Genomic DNA, 16737 nt, shown 5'->3' with positions numbered 1-16737 from the left:
CTGACGACACCTTAAAGTGAAGAAAACCAGAGCCAAACAGGGTTTTACCTTCTAAACGTTAAACTTTATTACATTTCTGGTTATGTCCTTTTTGGGGATATATTTAGGACCAAATACTTAATAGAGGAGCCCTAATTATACCCTTGGGCTGACTGGGTCTCCACCCCAGCCCATAGAGTGACCCTTGTCCCCCTTCCCCATTCCAGCTTGAGGCACTTGGTGTCATGAAGAAAGCGGTAGCTGGCTGGAGAGACGGGGCCCAAGTCTTAAATCCCCCAAGCGTGAGTTAACAAACTAAGAAGGGCGTCTCCTTCCTCTTGGGGCCCTCCCCGAGTTAGCAGAAGGGGAGAACCATGGGTACCACAGTAAGCTTCCGTATCTCTCAGGGTGGGGGACCCCAAGGCACTTCCCCTGCCTACACCCCCGTCTCTCTTCACCCTGGTTACTTCCTGACCACACGGCCAGGAAGTGGTGATCATACGCACCATCCCATCTCCTGACCTTTGTCCCTCACCTTCTGCTGTGAGCAGCCTGAGCACAGGAAGCAAGAGGTCCCTCTGACTAGAGATCTCAGAAGCACCAGGGAGGCCCCAGGCAGCTTTGGAGAATGGGGACCAGGTGGCCGCAGAGGGGTCTGCACTACCACCACAAGCCACGAGGAAGCCCCGGATAGATGCTGCTCTGTACTGGCCTCTGCGCTTGGCTTTGCTCGCTCTCCTCCTCCCCACCCGAAACCCAGAAGATCAGTATATATGTGCTGTCGAAAGAAGAGGCTGAATGAAGCAGGGGAGACCCACGGGCACAAACCCCCTCTACCTTCCTGAGTCAGAAGGCGCCAAGGTTGCCGAAGAAGTACAGGATAATGCCTATGAGTCCAGGAGGCGGGGGCAAAGCTCTCTGGCTTTGCTGGGGGCTGAGAGAGGAAACAGCTCCAGCTATCAAGTCCAGAAGCCCGAGGCAGAAGTGGGAGAGGAAACCCCATCACCAGAAAGTCCCTCCTACCTCTCATATTCCATTTTAGCTATCAAACAGGCTCTTTTCATCCCTCCCCACTCCAACCCCAACTGTTAAGGATTTGGTGCCCCATAGTGGGCGGAGGGAGAATGCACATCTTTGGCCCAGTTCCTGCCAAGTCCACTAAGGGCAAGAGTGAGTTAGTCCCTAGTTCCTCCAACCCCACCAAGTACCTACACATCCACAGCCAGAGAGGCTACCCATCCCCGGACAGAAAGGAAAATGGGCATATTACTTGAGGGGAAGGAAAGGGGTCTAGGCCCAGACCCAGGTCACAGGGCCCAGCCCTCTAGGGAAAGAAAAGTCCAAGGGTAGGGCGGAACGGGAGGTGCTCCTTAATCGCGATTCCCCAGGAGCTGCAGCACAAAGGTGAAGATGTAGACAATGTCTGTGTAGATCTGCAGGGCGCCGGTGATGTAGTCCTCCGGGCTGATGGTGTACCTCCGGTTCCCCAGGACCAGCTGTGTGTCGTAAGCCAGGAACTGCAGGACAGGAAGCCACACATGAGGACCCAGGGGCTCAGTGGTCAGCAGATCTGTCCTGGGAGCCTCTGGGCCATTAGATATGCTTAGGGAACACATTAACGAACAGCAGAACACGTGGTCTCTGCCATTAAAGCAGTTCACTGTCCAGAAGGGGACAGACACACCATCTCCATAATACGGCCCACTGACAGTTCTCATAGCAGGCGGTGTGAACAAGAGATGACGGGAATGCCCAGAAAATCAGTGGAACCTCTGGACAGTAGGGAAAGGGAAGGGCGGCTGTGGCCCCACTCCCTGCCTCCCAAGCAGCCTACATTCACCATCCTCACAGTTCCTCCCCTCTGTCCCCTCAGCTCCCCTTCCTAGAGGGGGTGGGGTCTTACTCACCAAAGTGAAGCAAATGGCCCCCAAAGCAGCATAGAGCATGTGCAGCCAGTAAACCTGGGGAGAAAGGACAGGGATGGCATTAGAAATCTTAGCATAGCTTGGACTGAGGCAGGCCCTCAGGACCATCTTCCCCCCCTGGATGTCTGGCCAAGTGCGAAGATCCAGGAAGCTAGCTACGTGAAAGGACTACTTCTACCTTCCAGATCCTGGGAGAAGTTAAGAATAGTAACATATATGGTAGAGAAAACAGAGGCCATCATCCAATGCCCATATAAAACCAATCACAGCATCCTTTAGCCTAGCCAGTCTCCAAAGTTAGTCAAGGTACAGAGGTGTCCACTACGCTCTGGAAGAAAGAAAATGGTTGAGTTCTAGCTCTGGGAGGGGCAGACCCAGGCATGCACCGCTTGAAGAGCCCCATCACCTTCACCCTAGTCATGGTCAGCCTTCAATAGACCGTGTTCCTGCAGCCCAGCCTGGGAGGGACAGACTAAAGGAGAGGGCTGGGAGGGAAGCCCCCCAGCCACCCTGATAAACAGCGGGGTCAGGGAGCACCCCCAGGGCAGCCCTGCTCAACAGCCCTCCAGGGGCCTGTCCACAGAAGGGCAGGGCCAGCCATGGTCAAGTGGGCAGGCGGCCCTCCCATTCATGTGCTTCCCCTTTCAGCACTGTTCTCCCCTCCCCGCCAGGAAGCTCCCCTCAGCCTAGGGGCCTCACACGCTGCCCCTCCCGCTGACTGGAGTAAAAGAGGAGTTAGATACAGTGATCGCTAAGGTCTCTTCCACCCAAGCCCATCTTCTCGGTCCTCTGGGCTCCTCTGGCAACCTGCCTCTGAGAACCTGGTCTCAGCTGTCAGACAGATCTAACCACTGCTTCCCAGAGGAATCCCATGATGCTGTCCAGGGCCTCAGGTGCTACGGCTCCCAGGACCTGCCATTTCCAAAGATACCCCAATCCAGAGGATGACGCTTCAGCGTGGGTGCCTTTGCTATAGCCAGTCGAGAGGTTCTAGAAGCCAGAGGCCTGTGGGGCCTGCTACACCACCATATACAGAAAGTCTGCCCTGGGCACTGGGTTCAGTGACTCCGGCTCTCCTGGGACACTCACATATTGGAAGGACAGCACGATGGCACTGACAATGCCAGTCACCATCATCACAATCCCCAGGACACAGAAGAGGCCTGTGCACGAGGTGAAGTCCACCTGCCAGGAAGAGAGGGGGAGGCACGTGTCAGACGGGCCACCTGGCCCAGCCAGCCAGGCCCTCCCTCTTCCTCCAGGGAGTCCCAGTGCTGCCTCCTGGGGGCCATGGGAGTGACCGTGACATTCTAAGGACAGACACAGGAAGCAGTTTTGTGGATGTAGTTGTGAAGGGAAGGGGATTAAGGTCTCTGAGAGAAATGCCTGGCATAGGGGTGTGGGCCCTTCCAGGCCTGCTCATGTGCCAAGCCCGGAAGGCCAGGTCTGTATAAAACAGGGGGATGGGGTGGCCAGGGAAGGGCCCTCCGGTGCCCTCACCTTGGTCTGGAAGCAGAAGATGGTGACTGAAATGGACACCACAGCAGTGATGATCATTGCAATGATGACGGCTTTGGTGTCATACACACTGCAGGGAAGGAGTTGAGAGAGGCCAGAGGCATATGCCACACACGAATGACTCCAAAACTACTACTTCTGGAAGCATCGTGCCCAGAATCCACCCATACAGGTGGCTGCCAGCCCAGAGATGCCCCACGCTCCCCTATAAAACACACCACCGTGTAGTAACTGTCCTTGAACGTACCTGGAAATGGTGCCGGTCATGTAGCCCATGGCAAGAGTCTGAGGGAAGGACAGAGACCAGAGTGAGACACTTAAGAAGAGAGCCGGAGCCCCGGAGGCACGGCCAGGAGGGTTTGCCAGAGCTGGCGATACGTGTGACTGAGTAGGAAAGCCCGGGGAGACCAAGGGCAGGGGTCAGGGTAAGGTCGGGGAGAGAGCTAGGGACATCTTCCACCACGGCCTTCCACCATCCCTTCCCTGGGACCAGCCCTCCCTCACCATCTCCACACCCTGGACCTTTCTAGACTCACAAAGAGGGTCAGCAGGATAAGGTTCCATGGGAAACGGCGTCTGAAGGGAAAGAAACCATAGTTAAGTGGTGTGGGGCCGGCCAGGTCTCACAGGCTCCATTAGCAGAAGGAGACTCTTGGCTTATGTGCCTGGAGAATTAGGCCTGGACTTGGGGGAGGCGAGGCTGGCATGGCCCTTGATACCTGCTCAGGTGTCTGTGCAGGGACAAGAGGGACAATAGGACAGACCTGGGCTGTGGAGCCACAAAGACCTGGATCCGTTTGCAGCTCTCTGACTACCTGTGTGACTGTGAGAAAGTTCCTCGGCCTCTCTGAGCCTTGGGTTCTTCCTATTTGTTAAATAGTTTAAGTGCTACACATCTTGCAGGGTAGCTGTAAGAATAACAGCTAGATAGCTAGATAGATCCCACACACGGCAGGCACTCTGCACACAGCCGAACGATAGCCACCACCATCATCATCATCACTGCCGGTACGTCTCCACTTAGCTGCTCTAAGGAATCCCCTTTCTGTGCAAAACAGCCCCACACCCCCATCCCTTCCCACTGTCTAAGTCTCTGGGACTCACCTGGGTCCCTCGCAGCAGGCAAGGGTCAGGTACGTGGCCAGGAACACAGCACTGGGGAGAAGAGACAGGGAAGTAGTCTCCAGAGCCCCTCTGCCCCTTGGCCCCCTCCCGGCCCAGCCTGGCGGCACTCACCACACCGGCAGGCTGGAGGTCCAGAGAGCTATCTAGAAGTGTGAGGGGAAGCTACCCAGCCAGGGGCACTGAGGACATCTGTAACAGGGGGTTTGGCCAGGGAGGAGGCTGCCAGAACACGGGGATGGTCCTGCAGGACGCACGTTGACACCAGTCCCCCACCCCTGGCTCTCAGGAGTTCCGTGACGCTTACACTCAGTGGCACACACCCCACTTCCCAGCACAGCTGGGAGGGCCCCTCTCCAAAAGGATCTGATCCCTGCCCCGAAAAGCTGGTCAGCTGCCACCCCTCCTCTCCTTGCCCCCGTGCAGGGAGCAGCACAGACTCACTAGGATGCGTAGTAGACGGCCAGGTTTGCCCTCACGAACTCGCTGACGGGCTTCCTGTGGAGCAGGGGGGACAAGAGAGGAGTCACACCGCGGCTTGTCTGCCTCCCTGCCGAGGCCCTGCCCCCTCTTCTCTAATCGCCCACATCCCAGCTCCTCTTCCAGTCCCTCTGAGTTGAGGGCCCACCCCAAGCCACACTCCCAGCAGGTGACCCAGAGCCCAGGACCCCAGAGCTACTTCCCAGCGGTGCAGAGAGGCCTAGAGACTCACACAAAGGTGAAGATAGCGATGATGGCCACCGTGATGAGCAGCTGGATGGAGATGATGGTGTAAACCTGGAACACAGGCAGTGGTGGGGAGCACGGTCACCACCCTGCACTCCCGGACTCTCCCCAGGAAGCAGCCGGGCCCTGAGACCAAGGAGCCCCAAAGACCTTACCACCCTAGCCCTGGCCCCTCTTTCAGAGCTAGGGAGGAGTCTCCTGCCTCATTCTGAAGGATCTACTCTTACTCCTCTTCCACTTCCTCTTCCTCTTCCACTTCCAAGCTCCGCTGCAGCTTGGCAGACAGGCCGCCCCCAGTAAGGGCTCAGATGCTGTACACGCCCCCACCAGGGCTGACCCCCACCCCCCACTGCCCCCTGTCCTCTCCCCCTCCCTGCCCAGCACCTGGCCTGCACTGTCACTCACTGCCCTGCCTCTGCCCCCTGCCTCACCGCACTCCCAGGTTCAGCATCCGCGCCTACAGCGGTTCAGCCTGACATTGGTCAGGTATCTGTCCACCCTGAGCAGGTGCTGGGCAGACGTGAGACGTGGGGGCAGGGGCTGCGAGCTAGTGCAATCAGTTCTGGCTTCAAGTTGCTCCCGTCTAACAGGAGAAGGAAGCTTGCAGGGGGCAGAACACTTCAGCAGAAGCTGCCCAGATTTTCCCAGATTGAATCTGCCCCCCAAAACAAGGTCAAGGAACAGAGGAACAAAAGGTGGGCGAACACAGGTTAGAGGAACTGGGGTCCCCTTTGAGGAGAGTGCAGGGCTAGAGAGGACCCAGAAGGCAGCAGCACCTGTGCGTGGAAACGAGTGTCCCCCGGCTCCGTTCCCCCAGCCCCAGGGGCCCAGGTTCACCAGCCTCCCAACCCATATCTCACCTTTTGGATGAAGGCGTGTCGGACTTTCCTGTCACCCCACTCTCCAGATTCGAAGTTGTCACTCACAGCTCTCTCCTCCCCATCATAGCCCTGGCCTGAGCCTGGGGACAGATCACATATGACCAACTGGGGACCTGGGACGTGTGGCCTCGATCCCCAAGCCTCCACGGCACCATCTCACAGTCTCAGGTATCTCCAGCCAAAAGACATGTGTTACAACTCAGGAACTCCCCAGCCAGGTTCTCTAGGTACCTTCCACGTGACCAGAGCTGGTACCACAGGGAGCAGCGTACCCCTGGCCAAAGGGGGCTTAGGTGTGACCACTCCGTCAGCATGTATTTACTGAGGGGTGTGAACACCTGTGGTCACTGCCATCAAGGGGACACGACCTCATGAGGAATCTAGGCAAGCGCGGGGCAGAGGGGCTGGCGGAGTCAGAGCGGGGACTCGGGGGTGGAAGGAGGAAAAGGAAGATAGAAACAGCACACGTGTGTGGAGGATGGAGAACCGAGTGTGCAGACTGATCTACATTAGGCAAACGTTAGGACTCAGGGAAAACAGAAATATCAGGGGTGTGCGTGCACAGGACGAGGCGTGACCATAAATGTGACTGATGTACCAATATTCACACCAGAACACGTACGGCCAGATGACAGCTGGCTGTGCTCCAGGATTCCAGAGATGCTGCAGGGGCTCAACACATTCTTTGAATGCCTCTTTGGGAGCTGCTTTCAAAATCCGCATGTGAGCCACACAGGAAAATCTCACCACATTCTAATCTCATCTCATTTCTGACCAAATTTACCAGCCATGATGTTTATCAAGCATCCAAACGACTTCTGGATGTTGGCGAAAATCAGATGCTACCTTAAGAGATGAGGATTTGTCAGCACCGAGAATATTAAAAAAAAAAAAGTGCTTTGGGTTCCAAAGGCAGCTCCTAAGGAAGTGGGGAGTGTAGGTGGGGTGGCAGCTGCCTCGCTGGGCGACGGAAGCGGCCGCCTCGGGTCGCAGCTCTGAAGGAATTAATTACTTCACCAGCCACTTTCTCATCTGATGTGTAAGTTCTGGTGTGTGTCTTACGGACCCAGTCTCCTTTCTGAATAAAGGGGCTGGCAGGTGGTCCGCGGGGCTAGGAGCTGAAGGAAAAAGCAGGGAGGTAACAAAGATGGGGAAACAGAAGGAGAGAGCTAAAGAGAAGATTGAAAAAAGGGATAAAGGAAGTTGAGAAGGAAGGAAGGGAAGTAGCTTCAGTGCTATGAGTATTGCCTCCTCCCACCCACCCCCACTGCCCTTCAGGGACTCACCATAGTTCATGGGCGTCGGGTGGATGGGGGGCATAGGCTGTGGGTAGCCAGCAGGGTGACCGTAGCCAGGCTGTGGGTAGGCAGGGTACCCACCAGGCAGGACAGATGGCTGCCCGTAGACCCCCGGGGGCAGAGCGTCAGGGTACAGGGGGTTGCGGTCCTCATACGGAGGGGGGGCACTGGGGTGGGACATGGTGGCTCACGGGCTGAGGGGAGACCCCAGCTGCTGGGACCTGAAAGAAAGACGAGAGAAGCAGTCATGAGTGCCCAGGCCTCGCTCACTCAGCCCCAATCCAGCCTGCCTCTGTGGAGAGGAAAGCCTCAGACTTCCTCTCCCCATCACAGCGCATCATTTCCTGCCCACCGGCCACCGTCCCCATCCCCCCAGTACCACCCACCCCACCAGCTCAGCCCCTGCCCCTCTGCCTTCACGCCAGCCCTTTCTGTGTAGCCTCCTGCCACAGGAAGGCGGGAGACGGGGATTTGGTGCGGGAGCCCGAAGCAGTCGCTGGGCATCAGTGGTGTGAGAGCAGCGGGCCTGGGAACCACACCGCCCCCACCCCTGTGCTCACTTAAGAAGGCCTTCCAGTGACCAGGGAAGAAGCCCAATGGCCCCAGCAAAGCCACGGGTGAGTCACAGGGCCAGCTGGGACCCACTGAAGGGGCCAGCCCAGCACCCACAGCAGCTGGCAGGAGCTCCCGGCCTGAAAGGCAGCGCTGGGGGAGAGCCAAGGCCCAAAGCTGAAGACAACAAGCTAGCCCCAGGGCTGGAGCTGCCAGGCCCGGAGGAGGAGGGCCAACCGTGGCAGGCTGAGTCAGGGGCCACCCGAGAGGCCTGAGCAAGTGGGTGCACGGGGATGGCCCCTGGGGGTTGGGAGGCTGCGCAGAAAAGCAGGCCAGAGACAGGACTTTCTGGTTCCTTCAAATAAAAGCCAAGGAGCGTCAGGCATGCGACAGCCTGTGGCTGCCACCACTCTCTTCGTGGCCTTGCCAGGGAGTGGGGTGCCAGGGAGTGCAGGGCCCCGAAGCCCCCGGGAGGGGGAGACACACGTTTCGAAAGCCAAGTGCCTGGTGTCCCTGTGATTCCTGCCTGTTTGCCCCCCCCCGCCCCCGGATTGGCGGCCAGGATAGGAGAGAGTGCTGAGGAGTCACGCCAGATCCAGCCAGTGCCTTCTCTGCGGGAGGAGAGCCCCACAGCCAGGGGAGGGCTGAGGAGTGAGGAGAAGGGAACCCCAGAAACAGAGCCCACAGGGACCCCAAAGTTGTACAGCCCCAGATGCTCAGCTCCACTAAGGGAATCCAGGCCCAGAACAGTGAAGTGACTCCCAAGATCACAGAACTAGCAAGTGAATGGCACAACCAGAACCGAGGTAGGCTGAAGGTCCTGGGTAGGCGTCCTCTATATTATGCTGTGCTCTCTAGGCCCTCTTATGCCAAATAAATGGCCTTGGGGCCTGGTGTTCCCCTCTGAGGTGGCGGAGACGAAGACTTGGGAAGAGCTAAGGAGGAGGTTCCTGGAAGGGCCCTAAGCCCTGAGAGAACCTGGGCCCCTTCACAGGGCCACCACCGGCCCCTAGAGTGTCTCCCAAGGGAAGAACTTCAGGACCGCGCAGGGAGAAAGCACGCCCAGATCGAGGTCAGCAGACATCCCAGAGCTCTGCCAGGAGGGCGGGAGAACTGGCCTCTCTTTTGAGGGCTCCCTGCAGAGTGCAGGCAGCAGATAAAGGATTGTCTTAACTCTTCTCTCTGGACTGGGATAACACAGAGAGGGGAAGGTAGCAGGGAGGGGCGGGGAGGAGGGCTCGAATAACAGGCCAAGTCAATGAGTTATTCTGAAGAAAGCTGTTCTCCATCTTCCCAGAGTGAATGGACCAGAACATCAAGAATGTGTCAGGTCAGAAATAAGAAAACCTTCCTGACAGTGAGGGTGTGACACAGCCATGGCGGAAGGCCCTGCATGGTGGGGTAGAGCACCCTGAGGAAACAGGGAGCGGAGAACGGGGAGACCCAACACTGAGTGGTGTGAGTTTAAGAAACAGGCATAGTAAGTGTTTTTGAAAATATTTTGGGTTTGTCAGGGTAGGATAACATTCATGAGCAGTTATAATACCTGCATCCCCTTAATAGACTTTTTTTAAAAAGGAAGGGAGAGAAACTGGACTCTCCTGCCCTGGGGCAAGAGGCTCCTTCTTCCGACAGCGCCCTCCCCTCCTCCCCTTCCAAACACCCCCCTTAACTCCACCGGGAGGACAGCATCCTGTCTGCGGGAAGCAGCACGGGTGGGCCACCTGTGGAGTAGGGTTATCTATCGTTACTGCCGTGGGCCCAGCTGACAACAGGCTAAACACGGCTGGCGAGACACTGGCAGGAAAGACCCTGTGGTCGGAGGCCCCAGCCGAATCACTTGACAGTGATGTCACCATGACCTGGTCCTGTCGGCTCCTCAGGGCGCACCTCTGTGAAATGAGGTGAGTGACCCAGATGATCTCTGAGCTCATTTCCAGCGCTAACGGACTGGGACTTATCTGACAAACCCAGTTACCCGCGCGGGGCCTGCCCTTTGCCCCGCCAGCCAGATGCTCCACCCGCCAAGCCGGGCAGACAGGTCCCTCCCCAAACCAGAGGGTGAATCAGGGAGCTCGAGGCCGGCCTTGGGTAGGCCACCAGGACTCTGGGGTTCCGGTCCAGCACAGTGGGCCGCTGACTCATGAAGACGCCCTCTGCCCTCCCTCGCCCCTCCCTGTGACGCTTCTCTTTTCAGAGGAACTCACCAGTAGACCTCTCCGCAGGGAACACAGAAGCTCACAGTCCAGTTCTCTGCGGGCTTAGCCACCAGCCCGTGCTCACCAGAGACCGGCACTGACCACTTTACCTCACTATGCATCAGTTTCTCCATCTGGAAAGTGGGTTTAACACTATACCAGAGTTGTTATAAAAATTAAATGAGAAAATCTATGTAGAGCACTTAAAATAGTGCCTATCTTTAGTTATTATTTCATTAAATCCTTATGATAGCCCAACAGGGTGGATATGTTGTTATCCCTTTTTACAATAAAGAAATAGAGGCTTAGGAGAATTAAGTCACTTGCCCAAGGTTACTTAGCTAGGGTGTGATGAAGTCGGTCAGCTCCAGACCGACTCCAGGGCTCTTAATGTCTCTGCTCTCATCCTCGTTTGGACACCCTGCCTATCCGAACTTCACATCACTTCTCAAAGCTTCCCATCTCAGACCCTCTACTGACAAAAGAACGCTCACACAGCAAGTGGACGCTGAACGATTCAGCCCATTCCATCATCCCCGTGGTCCCCAAACCCTGTGCAACCACCAGCAGGAGAGAGAGTGGTCAGAGATGGAGATTCTTAAAGGTCAGCACTGAAAGGAAACTCACTCATCTAAGGCAAGCTGACCCCTCCCTTTACCAGGAGCCAGCCACAGTGCAGGAGGAGGTAGAGTGACCTGTCCCTGGCCACAAAGTGGGGCCTGGGGCCAGGACTACATCCCAGCTCTCTGGTGTAGAGACCTGTGCGCCGGAGATGGAGAGAGTGTTTAGGCCAGTCAGGGGAGTAGCTAAGCTCAGTCACACTCCCCTCCGAGCTGAGGGGCAGGAACCTCAGGCCCAGGGCTGCCAGCATTGGCAGCTTCTGAGCCTTCTCCCTGGCCACGGCCTGACCTACATGGAGCGCTGGCCACTTCCACGTCATTAAGGCCTCAGCTAGGGATGAGGTTTGGGCCTGGCACGTGACTAGGTAGTAGGGAAAGGGAGAAGTGGTCGGTATTTACTTTCATGACTATGACTAAAGGTGGGAACCGCAGGAGAATGTGGCGTCCAAAGGGAAGGAGGGTAAAGAGGCAGGAGAAGATACAAAGTGAGTATGATTGATACCCAGAAACTAGAAACCAGGAATCAGGGCATCTGAGTTCCGCTGGTAGCTACTGGAGGGGCTCACAGTCTCCAGGGGCCAAAAAGGACCTTTAAGTTTCCCCATCGGAAGCCTGAATTTTCCTAAAATACAGCAGACATTAGGCTTCTGTTGTTGGCATATACACTCCAACAACAGGAAGCAAGCCTGTTCCATTGCTGGCAGCTCGAATCATTACAACATTCTTCCTCCCAATGCAGTTTATCAAGACATTCAGACTCCACCCCATCCTTGTCAAGTTAGATCTAAGCTTGCTCCCATCTCATGACCCCATTCTCATGTCCCATCAGGAAGGAGCCAGAACCTCTCCTTTCTCCTACATGACCCGCAGGCCCAGCCATCGGAAGCGGGTGGGCTCAAACACAGGACTTGTTGGCTGTCAAGGATTTCAGAGGCAACCTTGGGGAAGCCACCTCCTTCCCCTGGCGCCGTCTCAGTGTGGCCAGCATGCTCCCAGCCAGCTGGGGCCGAGGTTCAGGCTCCCTGGGGGGCATCTGAAGGGTTAAGGCTCTGGAATCTGCTGAGAGGAAGCTGGAGCTACTGGGGTTACAGCAAGAGGGTGCCTGTGTATGTGTCGGAGGGAGGGGCGGAAAGGAGCAGCTGACTGGTCCAGGCAGCCTGCCCTCCTCCCTGCCAGGAACGGGTGCCCGGAGCCAGAATGGAAAGAATAGCTCAGAGTGCGCATCTCAGGAAACCCCACCCAGCCGGCACAGCAGCGCAGCCCCTGGCCTGCTGTGACCAGGCCTCTTGTGACAGCCTCCTTTACCTACCCCAACTCCCCCAGCTCTTCACTCCCCTCCAAGCAAACACTTCACCCTCCTAACCCAGCACATAGCCAGGAGGGCAGAGGAGTAAAAAGATCCACCCGGGCGTGGCTGGGCACGCCACCAGGCCTGACGCACACAGACCAAGGGGCCCAGAATCAACTTATCCTTCTGTCCGCCTGGCCTCTGCGGTCAACAGGATGATGCCGAGAGGATCTAAAAACTGAAACGTCAGAGCTGGAATGAACTTTAGAAATCATCTGGTCATTTGACAGACCAGGAAACCCCAGAGCCACGAAAGTTCCTGCCCAGCCCATGACAGGCCCTCTTGGTCATGGGTTTGGAACTTTCATTCCCAGCCCTGCCCGCTGTCTGAGAACTCAGAGTAACAGATGCCAGCGCCCGCATTGCTGAGGCAGAGCCAGAACAAGTCCCCATCCCCCCAGTTCTCCATGCCCTCCTGCTCAGAAACGGATAAGGCTGCCAACCCATGACCTCCCTCCCACCCCGGGCTCTAACCAGGGTAGCCTCTCTCCAGTCGGAAACTGAGGAGGTGGCTCCAGCCTCCAAGGAAGGGGAAGCCACCCTGGAGGGCATGGGAAGACCCAAGTACTAGGGTCCCCCCATCACCCTTCTCCAGGGGAGCAAAGCAGTGTCATCAGTGCAGGGGACCTTGGAGACCCCAGCCAAGCCAGTGGTCAGAACAGCTGGGGAGTGCAGATAAGGAAAGCAGACAGCAATAACCAGGGCTGGATGCAGCTTCAGAAACACAGCCCCATCCATCTCCTTCGTGTTTCATCTTCTCCTACCTTTTTCAGTTGAACTTCAAGATGAGGAGGGGGAAAGTCAGACAGATAATGAACAAGCCACAGCAGAGAAGGGAGACAAACCCCTCCCTGCGGTGGGCAGGGAAGGAAGAGAACCACTTAGAGTAGCAAGTACCGTGTACTTACTACCGGCTACCAAGGATGTCTGCTCCTCGCAAGGGCCCTATGAGGGGCCTATCCTTATCCCTACCCTAAGGATGAGAAAACTGAAATTCGGAGAAAACCCGATCCAAGGTCCCCCAGCAGGCGAACAGCAGAGATAGGTCTGAACCCAGATCTGACGTCTGACTTCGAGTGCCCTTTGCCTTTACACCTGCCTGGAGCAAAAGCCCCTGAAGCCCCCGCCAGTCACCTGTGTGAAGAGGCGAACACCAACACGCGGGGCCAGCTGACGTAGTGAAGACCGTTCTCGTTGACACCAATTCCTTTTCCCTCATAGAAAGTTGACCTTTGCCAGAGCCCTGGGTTAGGAGGCAGGGAGCTGAGTTCTTGTCCTGGCTCTGGTCCTGACTCCACTGTGTGAGTCAGGGCTAGCCACCGCACATCTCTGGACTCAAGTTTTCTCATCCGTAAAGCAAGCGCACTGAACCAAAAGATCAAAGTCCATTCGGACTCCAAGAGTCTCTGCTTTTGAATGAACAGCCTAACAGACCAGAGCAGAAGGCTTCAGGGTGGAATGACTTGCTTCCTAAAGAATCTCCGCGGGATGTGAAAGTGGTCTGGAGGATGGCTACAGGGGCAGAGGCACAGGGCATGACCTGGGCCTGGGGGTGGCCATAACTCCCTCTCCTCCCAGACTGCCCTCTGGACCAGCATCTCCTGGGTCTCACTCACCACAGAGCCTGCAGAGAAACAGCAATACGCTGCAGAAGAGAAAGAGTACGAGGCAGGAGGGCAAGAGGTCTGGGTTCAAGTTCTAACTCTGTCACTAACTAGTTGTGAGGATCCAGGCAAATGACCTCCTTTGGCCTCCTTTTCCCCTCAAATCAGCCCACATCGGGGAAAGGAAGAGGGATTAGTTACCCGAACCAGAGAGTGGAAAGCTAGACTCAACCAGCCAGGCATTTCCCAGACTGCCCTAAAGAGCACCGCCCCAAGAGATGTTAATGGATGAGCTCAGAAACAGATAAGTCTGAAAAACAAGCCATATCCCCTTTTGGAAATTCACAAGGCGCAATGGCACAGGAAGCCTCTGAGAAGTTCTGCCCTGAGCAAATGTGTTGGGCTTTGTTCCTGCAACTTCCTTAAGGCTGGAACATTTGTATCAGGGCACACCTCGTTACCATCCTGTGGCGCGCTGGCCAGGCCACCTTTGTTTTACAGACTGACCTCAGAATGATTCATGTCCTAAGTCCTCATATCTTGAAACACCTGTCCTCACCCCCAGCCCCTCAGAATAGTCACATTCAGTACCAGGCAGGCCCCCTCACTCTCAGAGCCGGATCCTCTGCAAGGGGCCTTCCTCTGCCCTGTCCCCACAGCCGCTATAATCTCCAAAACGGGACTCACTGCCAAGGGCTGGGGGACATCTCCAACCAGCACAGAGCCAGGAGGCTGCGATCCCTTAACATCACCTTCATGTGATAGGAAAAAATACCAATCATTACATACGAGAATAAGGACTCATTCTCATCCTCCTCCCTGACCCTCTAGGTACCTGGCACTGTGGCCTGTGGACTTCCGGGCATCATTTCTACTTTAAAACAAGGCCCAGGTTTTGGCCTAGATCCCCAGAATCAGGGTTGGAAGATTCTGTCAAAGCCATCCCCTCCACGGCATTCCCAACAGAATACTCCAGAAAGCCCACATCAGGGTTAACCATACCGTTAGCAGAGACCTTCTCCCCAGGTTGCTGTATGAGCTTCCACTCTGGCCCTTCCAGTGTGTGTCCCTTGCCTGGGGCTTCTGCTCTTTCTGAAGGGTCCAGGGTGACAAGTTTTGGGGATGGAAGCGCTCTTCCAGCTGAGCCATTCCCATGGGAGGAGGCTGAGCTGAGTCGGCTATTACCCCAGCTCATGAAGTGAGCTTCTCCCCACACCTGAGGTGTACCCTGTCATTACCTCTCTGAGGTGCCTGTTTTTACAGGTGAGACCCTGAGGTCACGGCACAAGATGACAGGAAGTCAGGGCACTTGACCCTGTGTGGTCCCACCACTACTTTCTAAGTTTTAAACTGGCTCTCTGGGTCCTCATGGCTGGAGAGGTGGGGAGAGCAGGCAGGTGAGGCGGAAGTATGGCTGCCCCCTGGCCCCTGACAAAGCAGCCCCAAGGGAGCGCTTAGCTCCTCCTGCCACCGCCGGCCAAGCCAAAGGCACCAGCTTTGAAACCAAAGCTCACCAGTGAGATGAATATTTCAGAGCCCCAGAGAACTGGACACCCGAGGGACCTTCCATGACATCTGCCTCTGTCCCTGGTTTCCAGGCCTAACCCCCTCAACCCATGTCCAGGTTCCTCAGGGGGAACCCCAACCCCTGGATACCACACAGAGGCCACCGTGGGGTCAGAAGGGATGGTGACCCCCAGTGGACAAGGGCCGGTGCAGAACCCGCAAGATCAGGGCCGAGCCTCCCAGCAGCCTTCCTCTACTGCCCCTCCCGCTGTCCCGTCTCCACGGTTTTCCCCTTTCCCATTTTCCTGTTTGGTTTTTACTCCGGCCCAAAGAGGCCACGAGGAGGATAGTATTGGTACTTCCGGGTAGCTTTCTGAACCCAGTCTGAGGGCAAGTGGCTAGAAGGGTCTGGACTGAGGCAAAATCGTGGTGACAGAGGTGGCAGGTTCCCCACGCCAAGAATGGGGGCTGCTCATGGCTTCCACCCGGTCCCCAGCTCACTCAAATACTCGGTCACCTGTCTACACCAAAGCTGCCACCAGGGCGTGCAGAGCCAAGCCGAGGCCAGGCCAGGCCCTGGGCCGCCTCCCCTCCCCCTCCCACCAGCTTAAGGCCGTGACAGCCTTTATCCCACGCACAGCTGGCCACCCTGGGGCTGGCACTGTGGACACGCCCAGCGACAGATACGCGCCAGGAAGCGGGAGACAGGACACCCTCAGACCCCGGCCCGATCGTGCCCACAACCCGCGGCTCGGCTCCCAAGGCTAAACAGGCGCCACTCGCCCGCCCGGGGCGCACAGGGTAAGAGAAACTCCAAAGGTGAGGGAGACAGAGCCCCATTCTGGCCTACCGCGCACTCGAAGAAAGTTTGGGACCCCATCCCAGCGCCGCCCCAGCCCTGGCCGAGTCCCCGCCGGCCCGCGGCCCCCCACTCCCGCCGGCCCCGGGCCCCTGGCTTGCCTGCCACTCCCGACGGTGCGGCCGCGGGCTCCCGGTGTCGCAAGTTGGTCACCCCCTCGCAGGCCTGGACTGGACTGGTGTTCAACGCCCCGCCCCGTCGCGCCGGCCCCAGCCTGGCGCTGGGGTCCGCCCTGGTCCCGCCCGCGTCCCGCCCTGTTCGCGCTCCTCCCATGTCCCTGAGGACTTACTAGTGTCTTCGGATTTTAAGGCAGTACGTAATCATAGTTGGAAACTCAAAACTACAGGAAAAGATCACTTCTTCCCACTCCTCCCGACTCCCAGCGGCGAGCGCTTGCTTTTGATGCTTCTCTGCCTATATATATCTACGTGTTTTACTTGTTTTGTACGATGTTTTGCTTGTCGCTTTTTTTTTACTTCACATTTTTGCATGAACATTTTTCTTGTCACTAAATATTCTTCAAAAGCATAATTTTAAAGCCACAAAGTATTCTATCACACAGCTATTGCTGATTTATTAAATCGGTTTCCTACTTTTAAGG

The 16737-nt window shown here is 56.6% G+C and overlaps 1 protein-coding gene across 3 annotated transcripts; it reads right to left on the bottom strand.

Moving 5' to 3' along the window:
• Window positions 1–42: 42 nt before the first annotated feature.
• TMBIM1 (transmembrane BAX inhibitor motif containing 1) lies at window positions 43–16345 on the bottom strand. 3 transcript variants are annotated; one of them, XM_027121624.1, is made up of 12 exons: window positions 16238–16345; window positions 7438–7670; window positions 6131–6231; window positions 5257–5321; window positions 4989–5042; window positions 4527–4577; window positions 3959–3998; window positions 3670–3707; window positions 3405–3492; window positions 2994–3089; window positions 1887–1940; window positions 1350–1496 (listed from the first exon to the last, which is right to left on the bottom strand). In XM_027121624.1, exons 2-12 carry the CDS (start codon window positions 7628–7630, stop codon window positions 1350–1352), a joined length of 927 nt encoding a protein of 308 aa, XP_026977425.1. In that variant the 5' UTR covers window positions 7631–7670; window positions 16238–16345. The 3 variants fall into 3 exon arrangements, with proteins under 3 accessions (XP_026977444.1, XP_026977425.1, XP_026977436.1); XM_027121635.1 differs by lacking the exon at window positions 16238–16345 and adding an exon at window positions 13302–13690; XM_027121643.1 differs by lacking the exon at window positions 16238–16345 and having other exon boundaries at window positions 43–1496; window positions 7438–7630.
• Between the last annotated feature and the right edge of the window lie 392 nt (window positions 16346–16737).

Source organism: Aethalodelphis obliquidens, unplaced genomic scaffold, assembly GCF_003676395.1.
Source record: "Aethalodelphis obliquidens isolate GAN/ISIS:26980383/991018 unplaced genomic scaffold, ASM367639v1 scaffold2, whole genome shotgun sequence".
NCBI lineage: Eukaryota > Metazoa > Chordata > Mammalia > Artiodactyla > Delphinidae > Aethalodelphis > Aethalodelphis obliquidens.
Note: the sequence above shows the minus strand (reverse complement) of the source record. Positions and strands in the feature narration are given on the sequence as shown.

Coding starts and splice junctions, on each gene's coding strand:
- TMBIM1 (XM_027121624.1), bottom strand. CDS start 7,630: ATGTCCCACCCCAGTGCCCCCCCTCCGTATGAGGACCGCAACCCCCTG. Junction 5,043..5,256: donor ATCGCTATCTTCACCTTTGT/GTGAGTCTCTAG, acceptor CCTGCTCCACAG/GAAGCCCGTCAGCGAGTTCG. Junction 4,578..4,988: donor GCCGTCTACTACGCATCCTA/GTGAGTCTGTGC, acceptor TCTTCTCCCCAG/TGCTGTGTTCCTGGCCACGT.